At 43.1% G+C, this 20006-nt stretch overlaps 1 protein-coding gene across 2 annotated transcripts in view; it reads right to left on the minus strand.

Annotated features, from left to right (window-relative positions):
* Nucleotides 1-776: 776 nt before the first annotated feature.
* The window catches only part of arhgef40 (Rho guanine nucleotide exchange factor (GEF) 40), a 42309-nt gene continuing 23079 nt past the window's right edge, over nucleotides 777-20006 (minus strand). For both annotated transcript variants that reach the window (XM_058625081.1, XM_058625080.1), the window contains exons 14-27: nucleotides 18650-18788; nucleotides 17218-17337; nucleotides 15950-16141; nucleotides 14898-15425; nucleotides 14431-14813; nucleotides 13910-14159; nucleotides 13325-13414; nucleotides 11701-11907; nucleotides 8325-8504; nucleotides 7316-7496; nucleotides 6050-6160; nucleotides 4560-4669; nucleotides 2494-2541; nucleotides 777-1429 (exon numbers count right to left, since the gene is read on the minus strand). In XM_058625081.1, coding sequence (XP_058481064.1) covers nucleotides 2515-2541; nucleotides 4560-4669; nucleotides 6050-6160; nucleotides 7316-7496; nucleotides 8325-8504; nucleotides 11701-11907; nucleotides 13325-13414; nucleotides 13910-14159; nucleotides 14431-14813; nucleotides 14898-15425; nucleotides 15950-16141; nucleotides 17218-17337; nucleotides 18650-18788 — 2518 coding nt within the window. In that variant the 3' untranslated portion in view covers nucleotides 777-1429; nucleotides 2494-2514. The remainder of the gene's footprint in view (nucleotides 1430-2493; nucleotides 2542-4559; nucleotides 4670-6049; nucleotides 6161-7315; nucleotides 7497-8324; nucleotides 8505-11700; nucleotides 11908-13324; nucleotides 13415-13909; nucleotides 14160-14430; nucleotides 14814-14897; nucleotides 15426-15949; nucleotides 16142-17217; nucleotides 17338-18649; nucleotides 18789-20006) is intronic.

The raw sequence follows: 20006 nt of genomic DNA on the forward strand, positions 1-20006 counted from the left end.
CTTACACATGTAATGTAAAACATGCTAATCTCAAAATCTATAAGTAAAACTCTGTGTGTGTGTGTGTGTGTGGGGGGGGTTCTTTGTGAAACAACCTCAAACTCAGATTTGATCGAATTTCACGAAGGACAATCGGATGCGATTCATGTTTTCCGGCGACAAGGACAGAACCAGTAAAACTGGATTATATATGTGGCACATAAACAGATCCACCTTTGTCCGCTGTGCACGGAGCCCTCGCACACGAGAGCGAAATGTAACGACAATACCTCTTTGTACACAAATCAACATTGCACAGACACCCTTTTTTTTTTTTTATACCTTTGGATTACACAATTATAGCATCTTATACTGAAAGGTATGCTGTTAAAGTCATTCATGGAACTCAAAGTACACCAATCAATGACATAAGTTACAAAATACTAAATACACATTTTTTTGTTTTCCTTTAGCTTAGACAAACACATATAGGTTATGATGCCCTGTGTGTGAGTGTGTGTGTGTGTGTGTTTTCCCCCCGTTTGTCGTCGAGGCAGAGCGTACTGTACGTGCTCGGCTGTAACCTTTGCCCGTCGTTGATTTAGCCGCCGTACCGACCTCTGAAATGGCTGCAGTGAGAATGTGCGAGCATGTGGATGTGAACAGTGTCTCCACTGTCCTGTAACAATAAGAATGACTGCATGTGTGTGTGTGTGTGTGCTCACACCACCCCTGCCTCATTTACATAGATGCAATCACACCTAGGCTATGCCACTCTTTTTTCTTTTTTTCACACACACACACACACAGAGGCAGGAAAACAAATCTCCAGTCATGCCGCTCGGCGATGTGAAAATGACAAAGTACATAATACATTCTAAATCTGCAATCCTGCGATGGATTTACGGCCTACATATTACTTCCTGTTTATTATCAGACGCTGGTGCATGTGATGCGTTGACTCGGCCCGGCCCCGTGCAGTCAGTGGTTCAGACCAAGTGGTTTGGCCTAGTGGGAAGCCGCGAGGCAGACAATGGCAGCTCTGTGTGGCTCAAGTGCCTCTGGTGTCAATGACTCTGCCAGAAACTGAGACTGGCAGATCCAAAATGGCGGAGTGCAGAGAGCCCTGCTGGTGCTTGTCATGCCGTTGAACGGGGGGCTACTTTTTTTTATTTATCCTCTTTGGACGCGGCGTTTTCTTTCATATCAGAGCCGGGCAGGGTTAAAAAGCCGGAGCAGTGCTCCCACTAATCTGCTGTTTGTTTCAAGAGGTGGGGGTGGGGGGTGGGGTGGGGGGGGGGGGGAGAGAGAGAGAGAGAGAAGAAGGAGGAGAGCAAGTAATGTGGGAGAAGTTCAAATAAAAGTCCCAGAGTCCTCTTGCTCCCTGAAGTCCAGTTTGGCTCGGCCACAGGTGAAATAGAGATGTTTGAATCATCAGAAGGTCCAGTTTCTGATTGTTGGGGGGGGGAGTTAATCAGTTAATCATTTATCGTCCATATAATGTCAGAAAATGTTCCCAAACTTCGAAATAATGACGATTTGTTTTGTCCCCGAACCAAAATGATTCGATTGTAATGATTTTATTTTGTTATAAGAAGCAAAGAAACCGGGAAATATTCACATATTGACTTTTTTTTTCTTATTTTAGCCTTAAGCGGGCCAGAAAATGTCTCTTTCAATGTCTAGCAGTGATTTACAATTCACTGCATGTTAAAATAGTGTATTAACAATTAAAAACGAAGAAAAAAACACTGATATTGCTAAATATCACCAGATCGCTGGTGACAAAGACTCTGATTCGCCAGGTTCCTGCAACAGCACAGGTGAAATTACCGTAATAACCGCACGCTGTGCTTAGACGTGCAACTTCTCAGCTTTCGGAAACCGTTGGAAGTTTTCCGCTAGCACAAACTGTCGCGTAATTACGGTTTGCGCAAGCATGTCCTCTGCGATATGCTCGGTGTTAAAGGGTTAATCATGAAAAAACATTAACACACTTAATCAATATTAATCTATTGTTTAGCACAAACGCTAGGACCGACATTGCAATATTAAAATAATATATTGTACATGAAAAAAAAAAATCTGAAATTGCCACCAAATAAAAAATCTGAAAGGCTTAATCGTGTGGTTTAAGGAGAAAAGAAGAGAGTATCATCTGCGTAGAGGAGTGTTTACTACAGTAAGCTTCATTGTCACGTTAGGAAATGAATGTTAAATTCAACATTTGTAACACTTAACCTCGCAGCTTTGGGAGCTTCTCTTGTGGTGAAAGTCATCGTTGAGTTTGTTGAGTCAAATACTGTTTAAATTAAGTTATAACAGACTGACTGATTTTGTAGATCAGTCATGGGACTGAATACTCTGCGAGTTTTGTATAAAACCGATGACGTCTTTGATTTAATTGACCCCTTTTTCTTTTCTTTTTTTTAACGCTGGGGCTGTGTGACTTGTTTTTCACGTATCGCAACGACATCGCTTAAAAAAACCCCCAAATAAAACAAAGTGACTTACTTTTTTTTGTCGTGACGACATTTACACGGCGGTGGAGGGAGACTGACTCTGAGGAGAGGAAACAGAAACAGTCACATTGTAGATTCCATGCTTAAGCATGCGTACATACCCAGTGTGTGTGTGTGTGTGTGTGCGTGTGTGCACGGGCGGGCGAACCCTCCCTCTGTTGTTGAATATGTGCATATCGCTGTCTGTGTGTTTGCCCTATCTGTTTGTGCCGCGTGTGTCCGTCTGTCTGTCAATCTGCTCGCCGCACAGTCTGTTTGCCAATCTGTCATTTTCTGTTTGCTAGATAAGGAGATTGAGGGATTGTGTGTGTGAGTGTGTGCGTGCGTGTGTGCGTGTGTGTGTGTGTGTAGGCAGAGCAAATTCATTTAAACTCTATCATGGTCATGCCATTCAGGTCCTGCCGTTTGCCTACAGCCGAGAAGACGCACACATTCCTCACAAACACACAGGAATGCATCTCATGTTGTTTTTGTTTAAAGTCGCCTCAATTAAACTGTATCACTTTCATCAGGACAACTCTTTGTTTCTAGGAATCCCAAATTTATGTGACATGTCCACATAAAATAGAAGAAATGTGTCATTTTCTAAATGCCACTTCATCAGCGACGTCTTTTAAAGCCGCTTGTCGTCACAAATAACTGATGACTTTCTCCGTGGTTGTTGCTCTGGGTATTTTATTAATTGCTCATCTCCTGGAATTTTCACACTCAACCATCTCTGGCGTGGACAGAGAAGGGTCAGAAAAGGAGAAAAATAGCAGCGGTTCACTTTGGGTGGACGTGGAGAAGAAGAAGATTGTGCAGATTGTTTCAAACATGATAGAAAAGGCAACGGATAAACCTTGACACGGTTCCTAATGTGCCTAATAAAGTGGCCGGGGGAGTGCGTGTACTCTGAAAAGACGCGTCACGTCAGCAGTTGAGGCGAAATTACTGCTGATTATAAAAGGAAACATTTCAGGAATCTGAGGTCAACGACCATGTGATTGCAACATCTCCAGTCTCCGAGTCCAGCTGGGAACCTTTTGTTGCACGATGTCCCGTCTTTGTTTGACTCTCTTTCCAACTTTATTTCTAAAGCACTTTAAAACAACCAGAGTAAGTGCATTCTGTGTTGTTTTTATATGAAATGCACATCTCACTGTGGAGTGAAGGCAAAATCTAAGATATAAATCATTTCCTTCTGGTCAAACGACCACATCATCTGTTTTGCTTCCTAGAAGCCAAGCTCCACCCACGACAGTCGCCCGATTGGGCGATAGAAAAACGACCGGTGTCTCTTCAAACGCCCGCAGTCTGTTTGGACGTCTTTTTTGAGACAAACGGCCACAAACAGAGCAGGACACAAAGAGCTGCTGGACGTCCTCTGTTGTTTTGTTTTGCGTCGCGTTCGCTGTTGACGCCACGCCGGCAAAGAAACCGTTCTCAGTTGAAGCGCAAGCCGGACCCGGGGCTTTGCCGTTCCCGAACCGAACCGTACAAAAAGCCACGTTTGCTGCCTTGAACTCACAATAATGTGGACGTTGTCTTTAATCAGCAGCTTGTAATGAAGACAAATTGCGTGTGCGACGTACTGGTCATATTTAGTGTGCAACAATTCAATTTTAAGAATTACTGCTCCTTCTTGTTCTTTGAGCCTAACATATGATAATAGTTATTTTACATGACATTGTTTGTCTCCAAACCTGGCTGTCGACATGACAACGGCAGTGTTTTGATTTAGATATTTCAAACCAAACATTTAGTTTAGGTTAGCAGAACGTGTCAACAGAATCTATTTGAATAAGTTCATATTTTTTTCAGAATAAAAGCCCTGGACTTGATTTTTTTTGTCCCTGGCGGGCCAGTTTTGGCCCACGGGCCGCCAATTGCTGACCACTGTACTATGCTGTTGTGAGTGTTGGAGTTTCCAACTGGAACATGGTGATTAGTAGTCGTTCCACTCTCCTCACCTTTAAAAACGATCATATAATAGATGTTTGAATACGTTGTGGATTCACTGTGTTGTGCTGAGAGGGTTCGAGTGAGGAGACTTTTTTTTTTTTCTTTTTAACCCACCTGTGAGAAGCTCGCTGAGCCGGAGCTTCTCCTGAGGTCCCTCCCAGACGCCGGGGATCCCCCCTCCTTCTGACTGCCCACAGAGGAGGAGTCTGAGCAGCTACTGTGGACTGAGAGAGAGAGACACAGTGTGTGTGTGTGTGTGTGTTTGTGAGTGAGAGACAGACAGAGTAGTGGTGTGTGTGTGTGTGTGTGTGTGTGTGTGTGTGTGTGTGTGTGTGTGGGTTAACAGACGGTATAACTAGCATTGCAAAGAAAGACACGTCTCTTTTTTTGCTTCACTACGTTCCAGTAATGACACCATCCTGCATTCAGGCGTGATTCCCATTTCTCATGCCAGGATTGTTTCCTATATACATTGCACACATATGAACATACATATCTCTATATATGTGATTTAATAATGTAAAAACCACTGTGTCATAATGTCTACTTGAAATTGAAGAGACAAAGAGAGAGGAGTCAGCGTGAGACGCCTTTTTTTTTTTTTTCACCCCTCTCTCTCTCCTCATCCCGTTCAATGAATTTCTCACACCATGTTCTGTCCCACAGGACAATTCATGCATTGAGACCCTGAGCTGCTGCTGCTGCTGCTCAACGAGCCACCTGGTGACCAGTATGTGCAATTACACCCGCACATGAATGGGAACTGACTTTAGCTCCAGGGCGACAAACTGTGGCCTGTGAAGAGCAGATAGAGAGTGTGGATTCTGAGGGAGTGGGTGTTTCTACTTGACTTAAAAATATAGTTTAACCCTGTAGATGCAGGTTATTCCTCCTCCTCCTCCCAATATTTACTATGTGCAGACATTTGCAATCATTTTAATAATGGTTTTCTGTGATTAGACACAGCTTTGGACCATCAGGACCAAGTGATGTGTCCACAAATCCAGGATTTAATTTAGTTAAAATCACTTTTTCTTATAAGAATAATAGTGATTAACACGTAAAAGTGTGGGAATCTGTTCTCCGTTTGATATCGCTGTTAAAAAGCCCTTTCAGGTTGGAAACTGACACATGGAAGCCGCTCACACCAAACTCCATGGAGAAAAGCAGCGTTTTTAGCTCGTGGAAACACTGGAGTCGCTGCTCTGCTGCTGCTGCGTACCGCAAGTTCGTGTCACTTAAGGCAAATCCGAACAAAGGATTTCAAACACCGCAGTCACAACATGTCAGATTGGGAGTTAATAATGGAGGTGGCGGTGGATCAACAACTCCTGTGTGCATTGGTGTAAAATCGCTAATTTTCTCTATGGACATTGGAGCAGGGGAGAGAGTGCAGTTCTTAAATCTTTACTTTCTGACCACAGGAGACTTTGTAACTGCTTTTAATTTGAGAGAGTACAGACTTGGCGCCTGCTGGCACCTGAACTACACCTTAAAACAAAAATTTTGCCCGTTCAAGATCACATTTTTCTTCCAAACCTTTGAAGAAAATGCTTTTCTTTCAGCACAATTCCCCCCCCCCAAAAAATATGCAGGTGATTTACCTCTGTCATTGAGGCTGTAGATGGAGTCCAGCTCTGAGCCTGGACTCCCCGTTGCGTCCAGCAGCAGTTTACTGGAGATGCCCATGCAGAGAGACTCCTTCAGGCACAATTCTGGAGTTAAATAAAAGAGCAGAAATTGCGTTGTTTTTTTTTTGGTTTTTTTGAAACATAATTCCAGGTCTATGGGTGATTTTATGTGCTTTTATTTCAAAAGGGCAAGAACTTGCTCCGACAGGGAAAGCGCGGTTTGTTTATCGCTCGGCGAGGTGAGAGCGACTGTTTAAACACAGAGTAACTGTGCCAGGGAAATGTGTCTGCGCCTCGCTCTCCTCCAGCTGCAGCGCATCCACAGTGTGATACTGTAATTTAAGCCAACTGCAGGAGGAAGCGGCGCTGAGACGTGAGCTTTCATAGACACACAGAGATGGATATAGTCTATGACATGTGATACTGATGCATGGGAACTTGTGCTTGGAAGGGAATCTGAAATCAAACGGCAGACTGGACCACTGCTGGTTATTTTTATCTCTCAAACCGAGATGAGAAGAAGCTGCTTTTTCATACTTTTAAAACCTTAGTAAAACAAGTTTGAGCGGCTGAGCCGCTGATTTAACAGAAGCTCCACTGTGTTCAGACTCATGTTTTCCCCACGCTGTTGACATTAAGGCGGAAATTTAGCAATGTGTGGCCTTTAAACATCCTGCTTTACGATGAGTAAGAGCTGGAAAATGGCTGGGGTCAAAGGTCAAACAGAGCTAAGAGTGACCAAAAAGTCGGCGTTTATATTATAACATAATTAGAGCTTAGAATTCTTATCAATTCAGTTACAAATGCAGGAAAAACTGGAAAATGTAGCTTTAGTTAAGTTTTTTTGTGATTACTAATCATTTCTAGACGTTTAAAGTGATGAATTTAATATTTTCAAAGATGTTTTCAATCCAGAATTTGTTTAAATGTCATATTTCACTGTATTTATCATAATTAAATGTAAAATTTCAAACCTAAACAGTATTTCTTTGTCAAAAAGAACTTCAAATCCATACATAGATATCGATATAAATTAGGTGTTGGCATTGGCCTCCAAAAATCCATATCAGATCTTGATGGTTTAAATGTTTCAGTGAACAAAATATCTGCGTTTGCTTACATTAAACAGTCATTAATATTCCATTTTATGGACGACAGCTAAATACCTAAATGACATTTGTTTGTCATAAAATGTGAACAATAATTGCTTAACACTCGGGGTCAGAGGTCACAGCGTACCTGTGTTGTTGATGGCGTGCGTCCACAGCAGGTGTGCGACGTCGTGAGTCCACGCGTCCTTGTCTTCCCGGTTGCGCGCTTGCAGCGTGACGCAGTCTTTGGTGCGAGGAGCCTGACGCACCCACACTTCAAACTTTAGCCCGTCCTCGCCGACGCTCTGAGTCAGACCCATTTCACCCGTCTGTGGAGGGAGAATTTGGAAACATCAGTGAACAAGATCGCTCACAGAGCACAGACCTTGGCCAGGGTGGTGGTCCACTGGATCCAGAAGAACCTTCTTCTTCACCTGCTTGTAGCTGTTGCCATCTTACATAATCATGACAAAATTCATCCTTGTCTCAAAGAGACTAGAGAGCTCCCCCTACAGTTTTGGAGTACATATACATCCATCCATCCATCCATCCATCGTCTACCTCTTTATCCTCCCTTCCCCTCGCCTGTCCATGTGCATTTGTTTTTAACGGAGTCGACAAATACAAGCCCGTGAAGCCATATCTGTGCCAGTTGGCGTCCATTTTGCACACTGCACATTTCTCGTCATACGGAAAAAAAGGCAGTCCGATATTTACTCGCGTGTTGCCCCGCGCTCGGTCAAACAGTCGTTTCCCCTTCCATCGACAACAGTTTTCTCTGTTCTTTCTTGCCGGCTCTGCCAAGATCCATCCGTCCATCCAGGGTCGCGGGGGTGCTGTGCCAATCTCAGCTGGCATAGGGCGATAGGCGGGGTCACACCCTGGACAGATCGCCAGTCAAACAACCATTCACTCTCACACCTATGGACAATTTAGAGTGTCCAATTTACCTCATCCCCAAATCTGCATGTCTTTGGACTGTGGGAAGAAACTGGAAAAAACCCACGCACACACAGGGGGAAAGCATACAAACGACCACGTTGCGAACACAGGCAAAATCCATCACAACAAATATGACCCAATTTGAAATCGGGACTAAAACTAAAAAATGAAGCAAAAGTTAAAATACGACACTATGTCTGTGTGTCGCCGCTCACTTTGATGCTGTGTTTGTAGCTGTAGGCGACGCGTCCCGGCCCGGGGCTCTTCTGCTTGGTGAAGATGACGACATGCTGGTAGAGGAAAACGTTCCTCGCGCCGGCCCGCTTCCGCCGAGCGCCGCCGCACACCATCAGCTCGCCCTGCCGCACCAGCTCCCCGCGCTCCGCCACAGGGATCTGGAATCAAATATTACACACACATTAGGATGTACTAATGTTGACATTAACAAGCCATATATCCTGAAACGGAGATCGAATTGCCCTTTTATTGCCAGTGGGTTAAAGAGATTATCCTGGTTTCCACTCAAGTTTTATTTGATTTATCAATGGAACTGAAACAAGTCGAAAAACTGGAATTACTGACTAGTAGATACAGTATGTGTTTCTGCTGACCAATGCAGAGGCACAGGTTTCGTAACATAAGCTTGTCGATTGAAAAAGGAAATTTGATCTTCAGGAGACTATAATCATGATTATAAAGTCACCTTGACATTTGGCATTTGGTCACCCAAATTTGAACATTTGTTCCTTAGATCTCAGGAACCATCTCTGCCAAATTTGAAAGAATTCTTCTCAAACTACGCCATCCATGAGGCAATGAGTTAACAGTTGACTCAATCTGTGATCATTGGCTGTCCAAATCTGTCCAAAAGGTTCCTTGAAATGTTGTGGAATGGACAAACAATCCAAACACTCTCATGATGCTCGCATTCAAGTGGCATTCTGTCTAAGTTAATGTCGAGACCTTCATCACGACAAATCCTCATCAGTTCATCCTCCAGTCCAGATGAACGCTTGCACCAAATTTGAAAGGATTCTCTCTTGGTGTTCTTCATAGAATCCATTCAAGTTGCATCCAGTCCAGATATGACGACCATTTCTTAAAGATGTTCTGACTATATCAAACTCAAGGTCACAATGACTTTAATGTTGGACCTTCAAACACCAAAATCCAAGTCTGGATGAACATTTGGACCAATTTTTTTAGTTTAAGTGAATGTTTGTGCAACATATGATGGAATTTCCTTCGAGGTCAGCGTGACCCTCAACCTTCAAACACCAAAATCTGCTCGGTTCATGTTGGCATCCAAGTGGACATTTTCGTACCAGATCATAAAGAAATTCCTTTCGAGCTTTCTTGAGGTGTTGCTTTTACGAGATCATTCATATGTTCTGTGAGTTTAGCACTGACCTTGACCTTCTACCTTCAGCAACCTCTCTAAGTCTTTTCAGTTCATCTATGAGTCCAGGTGAACGTTTGTACCAAATTGTCAAAGGATTCCCTTGAGGTATTTGTGAGATTGTGAGGTCTCATGTGAGTTCACGCAGAGCTTACTTTTGACCTTTTACCACTACAATCTGTTAAGTTCTTTCTTGGACAGCCCCAGATCGTAGGATTGCCTGGAGGTCTTTCCGTTATCACGTTTACAAGGGAAAAGCTACCTCGATCTACGATCTTTGGGTGTCCACATCTGTTAAGTTCTATCTTGAGTCTTGGCGAACGTTTGTACCAAATTTTCGAAGGATTCTCTGGAGGTCTTTGTGAGCTGTCGATTCTACAGTGGAAAAGCTAACTCAATCTACGATCTTTGGCTGTCCAAAATTCGTGCTTTCTTGTGTCCAAGTGAACATTTGTACAAAGTGAGATTTCCTCAAGGTGTTATTGAAATATCGAGTTCAAAATAATTCCTGAAAAACAACAGATAACATTTGAATTCTTCAAAAAAAAAACACAAACACATTTATCTTTTGACATGAGCTGTAATTGCTTTTGTTATAGAAATAAAAAAAAAACCTCCTCCTTTCACTTACTCAAACTTTCAGTTTGCAACAACTTTAGTCGCCGCTCAATCAAGGAAAGGACAAAGACACGTTTATTGTGACATTATGTCTTCTGTGGTGACACATTTCCCTCTCTTCTGTTGGATCTCGGCTCTAATTAACCGACTGACTCACGCCTTTTGTCAAATCGGGACTTTATTGTTCACGTCAATTACAGGGTTGAGACTTTGAGCGAGGCTGCCGCGAGGCTCCAACCACGGGCAAGAAAAAAAAACAAAAAAAGGTTGATAAAAAGTCCACGGTTACGCAACGCGCGATACAAAGACACGGGGGGGGGGGGGGGGGGGACAAACAACGTGAAGAACTCGCTCCCACTGTGAAATTAAAGTGTGAAAATCAAATTTACCAGCTGCCGGTGACACGACTTTATTTTTACACCTCTAGAGACGAGTGGGTCATGATGTAAGTGATGCTTCATGAACACCCACATCCACACCTACACACACACACACACACACACCTGCACTTTATTTTACTGCACTGTAGTTTAAAGCGGTTGCGGCATCATTTGAAGTGGCTCACTGAGAGTGTTTGTGCTGCTGTAATCTCACCCCACGCCCAAAAGGTGGAGGAGAGGATGGTTTTTGTGTGTGTGTTTGTCACGACCAGCTCTGATTGATACCGTATCGTATCAGCAGTGGTCTCAAACCCGCGGCCCTTCGATCGATATGTTTGTTTTTTGATGTTTACAGATTCATTTTGCATCATTATTGTGTCCATGCATAGCCAAACTAACACCTTTTGTTTTTCGAGGCCACGTCCAGACCCAAACGTTTTCAAAAATATCCCCGTAAAAAAGACGGCATCGTTTCAGGATATATCTCCGTCCACACGGAACCAAAACATACACATAAACATGAACAGAGAAGACCACGTTGTACGCATTAGATATAATAACCGAGACCAAGAACTATTTTCTGATTTTCTAGCTCCTTAAATGTGAGTTTTTTTCCCGAGTTTCTTTGCCCCATGTAAGACATAAATCATTAAAACTGATTCATTTTGGTTTGTGGACAAAAACAAGTAATTTAAAAACATTATTATTATTATTATTACCAGGTTTGGTAAACGCTGATCGACATTTTTCAACATTTTACATCGACAATAATCGTGAGTTGCAGCCCTACATGAAACGGATAAAGATAAAGATCCTTATGACTGCAGAACTTGCCTACAAATTAATGATATTTAAATTGGAACTCTGTCTCTAAGTTAATAATAAACGGCTCTCCATGTATCCAAAGGCGCAAAATAATTAGGAACTATTAAGAGTAAATTCAGCGTGCTTAACCTTCCAAAATGTAAACAAAAGGTGTTTTGATTCTTCTCTTAAATGACACAAGTTTTAATGAAAAAAAAAATGCATCACATCCTTCAGTAGAAGAGAGAATTCAGGCAAAATGTGAATGAGGTTCTGAACGGGAGCTAAAATCATATTTAACTGTAAATAATCATCGTTAATATCTGACACCACTCGCTTTCTTCTCCGTCTGAGGGAATAAAGTCATAAAACTGCGACGGGCGTTCTCACCGGACATCCTGTGATGAGGTCGCTGGCCCTGAGGTCCTCGCCGTGCCGCTGGGCGTGTCTCAGGATGGAGAGGGCGGAGTCCGAGGCGGGGTTTATCCCCCCCAGCTCCTCCAGAGCCTCACAGTACTGCTCGAGCCGCTGAGTGGGAGCGTGGAGACAGTGAGGGAAGGCGAGAGGGGAGAGCGGGGAGGAGGCCGGGAGTTTGGACTGAGGGAGAGAGAAGAAGAAGAAGAAGATTTTACAGTTTCTACCACTCGTTGGGGGCGGAGCCAATTTCAGCTGACATAGGGTGAAAGGCGGTTATACCCACAACAACCATTCACTCACAACGGTCTATTTAAGTGTCCCACAGTCAATTTAAAGTGTCCAATTAAAGGACAACAAGGCTCTCATTCGTACCGGGATTCAAACCGGTGACACCTCTATCCACTAGTCCGCGGTGTGGCCCAGTGGATGAATTTAAACTAGATTATTATGATTATTATGACTGACGTGAGCACAGTTTCTATGTAAATGTGCTTAAGAGCCAAACATTTTTTGGTGTTTTCTCCATCCATGTCGTATTTACGTATGAATTCAGTGATTTAAAACCATTAAATGTTCATTTTCAGTATTTGTAAATAATTCTATGCGCTAGTTTCACGTGGAAGGTTTTTTTCTTTCTTTTTTTTTTTTACTCAGATTTCATTTCATAACCCATTTCATTTGTCTAATTATTGTTTTGGTCACTGAATCTTAAAGGAGCCCCCAATTTTATTCTACAGTTTACTGGTCAAAAAAAAAGTACTTCAATCAAACACATGCTGTTCCTGCTTCCACAACTATAACAATCCTCATCATCATCGTCATTTAACCTCTCTCATTCATCACCATCAGTGAATCCATAAACCTGCAATCTGCTGCTGTGTCAGCTCACACTGCCACCTGCTGGACACTCCTCACAACACCACCTCCTCCTCCTCCTCACATGAGGCTCAGATTACCTCCTCAATAATCCGCCATTAATTGGCTTTCCTTGTGAACGTTAAACATTGTAATTAACTTTTAAGTGTACACGCCTCGTTTTCTAATCACCGCAACGTTAATTATTCGTTGAAGTGATCTCACACTCGCAGATTGTCCAAGAAAGGGAACTTGTTTTTTTGTCGTTTTTGTGCAGAAATACCTGAAAGATGCTTAACTCTTGAACACCTATGCCTCAATTTTAGTTTTTGCTTATTTTAACCATAAAATGGGCCAGAAAATGTGCTGTAACTCAGTGCTTTTTCCTTTTTTTCTAAAATAACTGTCAATATCTGGCAGGTATTTACAATTTATTGCATTAACAATTTAGAATGAAGAAAACACACTGTGGTTGTACACAACCCCAGGTTTAGTGTGTTAAATTTAACATTTGAACAGTATAACACATATTTAAAATAACATTTGTTTGAGTCTTTGTCTCCATGTGCAAAAAACAGGCCAAAAAAATGGAAACTATGTATACAGACTATGATTCGCCAGCTTCCTGCAAGTTAAATTACCTTAATAACACCCTCAGTTTTCAGAAACTGCTGGAATTTTTCCGACAGCACAAGTCGTCTGCGACACTCTCTGTGTTAAAGGAGTTTTTAACTTCACTTACCTTAAAGAATTCTGCAGCCTGAGTGACCAGTGCAGAGTCCAGTTCTGGTTTAGTCCTGATGTAGTGGGAATATTGTAGAAACTGCTCCCTCTGTGTGTCAAACAAATTCAAAATATTAAGTTGATATTTAACAATTTTAATGTTGAATGTTGTTATTTGATATTTTCTCCTTATTTAAAGCGCACCGAAAGTTGACTGTAAAACATTTAATTCATGATGCTTTAAAATATAAAGTATAATAGTATTTTTGTGACAAAAATTAATTAGCTTTGTTTCACCATTCTTGCAAGGTTTAAAAATAAATGTTCATTTTTTATTCTTTTAACCTTAAGTTTTATGGATTTCCTTCCAAAAATTAACAAGAATCCTAATTAGTGAAAAGTTCTGGTGACGTTTGGAGCCAAAAACCTTCATCCTCTGCCTGAAAAAATGAATTAAATCCTGATTAATTTATATTTTACACATAAATTATAAAGTCTTGGGGAACCCTGTGAAGTTTCAGGTTGGGAACCTCTAGAATAGAATGTCAAATAATGTGAGAAGGAGAAAAATCTGTCTTTATTTGTCTTTCCTGAGCTCACTTACATATTTACTGAAGCAGTCCTGCTGCAGCAGGCTCTGCACGAGAGCGCCCTCCATGGCCGGGAGGAGGTTCTGCGAGTGGAAGGAGCTCAGGCCGGCCCAGATGGGGAAGAGCGAGTCCGCTCTGGCCCTGATGGAGGCCGGAGTGTCGGAGAGCTCCAGCAGGGGGAGGTACGTCTCCTCCACGCCTTTGAGCACGGCCACGTACTGACGCTCTGAGCTGAGCATCCTGCACCACAGCAGGTACAACTTACTGAAGAGAGAGAGAGAGAGAGAGAGAGGACAAACACAGTCAGTCATGGTGAAATTATCTGTCATTGTTCACCGGCTGATGATCGGGCTTTTCCTTTTGTGCATTTAAAACCAATTTTCTCACAAGAAAGACATTAACCCTGGATGTATTTTGATTTTATGGCTGTAGAATTGTTGAAAAATTGGGTTTGGACAGTTGAACATTTCTCAACTTCTGACGCACGTAGCGCGAGCAACAGTCGGACGCAGCAAAGAAGGACATTTAAAGACACCTTTGGGGAGTCGTGCCGGCTCTGTCCGTGCCCGTCTCCCTCTCCGTCCTCCCCAGCAGCACGTGTTGCCGCGGCGACCCCGTGTGATCCACCACCTCCTTGCTGCTGACCTCCACTCCTCGAATCAACACTCCTCCTCCCCCACCGCTGCCGCCACCTCCACTGGCCCATCCAGGAACAGCCGCCGCCATGCCGGTCGCGACCACTGGGTCGGCAAACGCCCGCCTCCCCAGCCACGACATGGGAGAGTTACGGCTGGCCCCGCCCACCGGGGACTCGGGTTTGGGCGTGGCCGTGCCTCTGCGCGGCGCCAGCAGGGCCTGGAGGTCGAAGCTCGGGTGACGCTTTCTGGGAGGCTTGGCAGGGGGCGGAGCCTCTGTGGGCTGAAGGGACATGACACATGACGTTAGCGACAACAATAAAAACTTAAAGTAAAGTTCTTTATCTGAGAAACGCTGCAAACTCACACTCTTCTTTCCAGGATTCAGCAGGTTCTGCAGGAACTTCCCTCCTCCAGCTCCTGCTGCTGCTCCTCCTCCACTTCCTCCCCCTGCTCCGTTACTCTTGCTCCCCTTATCCTCTCCGATCTTCAGCGTGGAGCAGGTCTGCGGCCTGAACAGCGAGGCCAGGGACCCCCACGTCTGCATGCCACCCTCGCTGCCTCCGGCCCCCAGTCCCCAGTCACCCTCTCCCTCGGGGCCCATCAGGTCCCACAGGCTGCTGGCCGACGGCGTCTTGGACCTCCCCTGGTTCTGGTTCTGGTTCCGGTCGGGCTGCAGGAAGCGGGGTTTGACCTGAGCTACGGTTCTCTGGTACCGCTCCACCGTCTGCGTCCAGAGGTCCAGCAGCGCGCCGCCGCCGAGCTCGATCGCGAGAGAGCGGGCGTCCTGGAAGCGTGACGGAGGGATGGGAGGTAAGGAGGCCAGAGGGCAGGTGGTAGGAGCTGAGGACGGAGAGGAGGAGGTGGAGAAGACCGCGTCACACCACTGAGTCGCCTGAACAGGAGACGAGAGAGAAATAAAAGGTGAGTATCATTTGCTTTAAAGGGATATTTCAGGTTCTATAAGATTTTTGCCACTAATCAAAAGTCACATTTAATAAAAATCTACGCCTGCTCAAGTCTAAGACATCTCAAGAACATGTTGACTGCTTTATGTCACTGTTAAAGAGTCTTTTACTGACTGGGAACTGAAGTTTTCTGTCGCTCACCCTCCTGCACCAAAGTCCATTGAGAAAATCAGCATTTTTCACATCACGGCACACACATCGGAGTTGTCGATCCACTGCCGCCACCGTCAGTAACTTTAAATGTGTCGTTTAGTGACTTTGGCGTTTGAAACCCTTTGTTCAGATTTACCTCAGTGACACAAACTGACCACATGAGGCAGCAGTGGACCAGCAGCTCCTGAGATAAAGCAGTCATCGTGTTTTTAAAGCTGTCGTCGACTTAAGCAGGTGTAGCTTACAGCCATGTTTTGACCTTTCTCTCGGTGTCCTGTGTGCTTATCAGACGCCGTACCTCAGTCAGTGTGGACAGCAGCCTCTGCGTGTTGTCCAGCGTGGTCCAGCAGTCGGAGAGACAATGGGACATGTCTCTCAGCTTCTCCCTGACCGGAGGAAGCCGTATCTGGACGTCGCTGAGCCCGGCCCAGTCCAGCTCGCACCAGCCTTCCAGATCGCTGAGCACGGACAGCGTCTCGCTGTGCAGGTCCTGAGAGAATTCAGAGGAGAGTCACTGCGACGTCTCTGTCCACAGAAAGACCTTTGGAAATGGTAAGTGTTTCATGCTCAACAAAACTTGTACATATGTCTCTTTGTCTCTGTCTCTGTCTGTTTAGTTATTGACTCAATGAGTGCGTAAATAAGACTCTAGTGTGTAGTTTAAGAATCCGCATGAGTGTAAAACCTAATTTCCATTCTAATATGGAATAAACAAAAGAGTGCATTCACATGCTTCTTAGAAGATTCTGTTTCCTGGGTTGTGCAAAATTGGGTGTTTTCCTGTGGAAACGTAGAAAATAACATGCGCTTAAGTGAAAAAATTAGTTATTTTCAAAGTAAGTTTGATGATTACATGACCAAAAATAATCAAAATGCTACTTTACGTAAGTAATAACGCTTTTACTACACTGGGAATGTATAACATGGGATTCGCTACCAGGTAAAATGACTCTTTTTCAGCATGTAAGTAAACTAAAAGAACCCCCTTCTAGTGAAAATGCTAATTTCTTCTTCTTCTACTGTGTTATTTTGGCAGTTTAAGCGATAAAACGCTGCATTTTTTCAGCCTCAAACTACGTTTTAGTTTGAAAAAGGACCTAAAGTTTTTATGAGAGCGTTTACACGCGTTTAAAAACAAGACAAAAACCTGAAAACACCTGCTATAGTCTCTTATATCTCGATATCTTTGGGATAATTTTGACAATAATGATATTAGTCGATATTTTAAGTCTTAAATTGTTGCACAATGTTTCAGGAAAACAACGTTTATAACTGTTATGGCTGAACTACAGCGTAGAAACGTTGACCTCAGAGTAAACTCACACAAACACGTCGAAGTCAGACACATCCGCAAAAACATAATTTAGTTCTTGACAGATGACGTCATTGAGAACAGGGTGGGGGGAAGTGAAATCCGATGATGTGCGGTCACAGGAGACAAATCCACAAATTCAAGGCCTTAAATCCATGTTATTTAAATTTGTGACATAACTTGTGAAACCAAAACTTTAGTTTTAAGTGAATTTCCCAAGTTGCAGTTACAGTTTTCTCTCACTCTTTACTCACGTTGGCCGTTTCTCTGAACGTCTTAAACTTCTGCTGTTTGAGCGAGAGTCTGCTGAGCGACAGAGGAGGGTCTTTGTAATGCTCCAGCTGGGACTGGACTTGCTCAATCTCCTTATCGCACTGTGAAATGAAATGTGAGAGAGAGGGGTGAGAGGAGGACATGACACACTTTACTGTACATGAGGGACAAATGGATACAGACGAGGGGAAGTGAAACCCGACAGAAAGTGTTGAGAAATGCCCGTGAAGCTAAAATAAAGACACAGATGAGGTCACATCCCCTTTATTTTGCAAATCTTTTAATAGAGAGTATTGTTTTGAAGGCGTTAGCGTCCAGTGTGTGGAAAGAAACTTAACGCAAAACTTATTATACCACAGGTTTAGACTCTGCCCCCTAGTGTTAAACACGCTGAAAAATATGTCTTTCTGACTCCATTTTTAATGTTACTATCATCATTAATCACGACAGAGTTTAAGGGCCAAACTGAAGAGTTGTTATTTTTAAATCTTTCGAGAACGAAGTCGTGAAATCTCAGATGTAAGGAAGTAAGGAATACTTCATATTTTTGTCGCATCGCATTATCTTTAGCATCAGGACTTTATGAAACGATTGTGAAAGAAACTGAGTTTGTTTGGAAGAAAGAATCACAAACACAGACTTAGAGGGAATCATCTCTTTTGTGGAGGAGAAAATGTTTGGTGGTGGTCGACTGCAAAGATAACGCTGGTTTTTATTATTATTAATAATAATAATAATAATAATAATAATATATTAGATAATGATGAATGAGAATCTCATAATATTCTTTATTCTCACATTATTACAACTTTATTCTTGCATTATTAAGACTTTATTCTTGTAATATTACGACTTTATTCTCAAAAAAATTACAACTTTATTCTCAAAAAATTACAACTTTATTCTCAAAAAAATTACAACTTTATTCTCAAAAAATTACAACTTTTTTCTTGTAAAATTACGAATTATTCTTGTAATATTAAGACTTTTTAATATTACGACTTTATTCTCATACAATTATGACTCTTATCTCGTAATATTATGACTTTTAAAAAAAATCATCGCACAAATAGCGTCTGACGCTTGAGTTGAAATATTTCAGCTTTTGGGAAAAATTGCAGTGACGTGATGAATAGCTGATCAAACGTATTATTTTTGTGTGTGGACACTCGGAGCTGTACGACACTTTATCTCCGGTGGAAACGTCTGCAGAGAAGAAACCGTCTCCATGTGGCGCTCCCAAAGTTAGCGCTGAAACTCGTCACGTTGTGTCCGGCTCCGTATGGTTGCTGTGAAATGCTACGTTACTTCTGTTTTAAAATAGGCCAACTGTTTTAATACACGACTGATACAGTTGCTAGCATGTGGACGCAGAACTGTGTCGAAATGAGGCGCAAATTTGAACACACACACCTTTTCCAGTTTGTCCACCAGCCCCGCTAATCTCCCGAGGGCCTCCAGGTCGCGACCTCTCTGGTTGGACACCCGAACGAGCCTGTGGAGGGCGTCGTCCACGCTGTCGTAGAGTTTGGCGGTGGCGCCGAGCGCAGCCCTGAAACAAAGGTCAGCACACAAAAGGTTTGTCATCTTTTTTCCCCCACCCCCTCTTGTTTGTAATATTCTGATCAGCTTTCAGGCAAAAATCAAACGAGTGTCGGCTGCGAGAAAAGATGTAATTATGGAGAGCAAAAGTCTCAGCCCACCAGCTGTCACGCACAAAAAAAAAAGAGCCTTTACTTTGTCATTGGCCTCGATCTTCATTCACGCTGAGCCAAAACTCATTACCACAGTGGAAGAAACACGAAATACAGCAGAGTTTGGATCATCTTTAAGCCGCAGTCGCACACAAACAAACAAGCTACATCTCTCCATCTTCTGCTTCATGTTCAGCTGGGTTTCATTCCCCCCCCCCCCTCCACCACCACCAGCCTTTTTCTCTCTCTCGTTTTGGCTGAAAACAAACAACTTTGTTCACACAATGAGGAATATTTTTAACCAATAACTCATCGTGACAAAAATAATCCCTCAGTCTAACTTGAAGGAAAGGCTTGTGGGAAGAAAAGACGTGTCGATTCGTCTTCTGCCCCTGGAGACCGAGCTGCTTCTGTGTTGTGGTGTGTGTGTGTTTGCGCGTACGTTTTTGCCTAATTACTATTGTTTTGTGTGTCACAGCTTCTTACGAGCGCACAACGTACGTGAAGTCTATTATTATCTATAACTTACAGCTGTAAATATCTCTTGTCAAATGATTGATCGGTTACATTTGATTTTTTATTCGCACAAATTAAAAGAGAAAGCACAAAAGGCAAGAATTATTAAGCATTTTAAAACGACAAAGCCAAAAAAAACTCTTGTTCTCTGTCCAAACGGAGCAGGACATTTCCACTTTGGATTCCATGATTATAAAAACTTAAAAGACACAAATAGGTTCACATCCGTTCAAACATATTTAACGATGCATCTGTTTTCTCTTCATTTCATAACCCATGGTGGTGGCAAGTCACAATAACTGCTCGTTAAAGGTCCAGTGTAAGAATTAGTGACCTCTACTGGTGAGACTGCAGATTGCACTAAACGCAGTTTCGCTTCGTTTGACCTGCTTCCTGTGTGGAGGTCATGGCTTGCAGACGTGTTGAGGGCGGGCCCTTGGTCTCACATATGACGTTTCCGGCATATCGGTCCATGCGCGGTGAAGTAACAGGGCACTTCCTGTTTTGTGGCGACACTAGGGTGAAATTCCAAAATGGTTGACTTCCTGTTCGGTCAATTT

This window comes from Solea solea, chromosome 3 (assembly GCF_958295425.1).
Source record: "Solea solea chromosome 3, fSolSol10.1, whole genome shotgun sequence".
NCBI classification, from domain to species: domain Eukaryota; kingdom Metazoa; phylum Chordata; class Actinopteri; order Pleuronectiformes; family Soleidae; genus Solea; species Solea solea.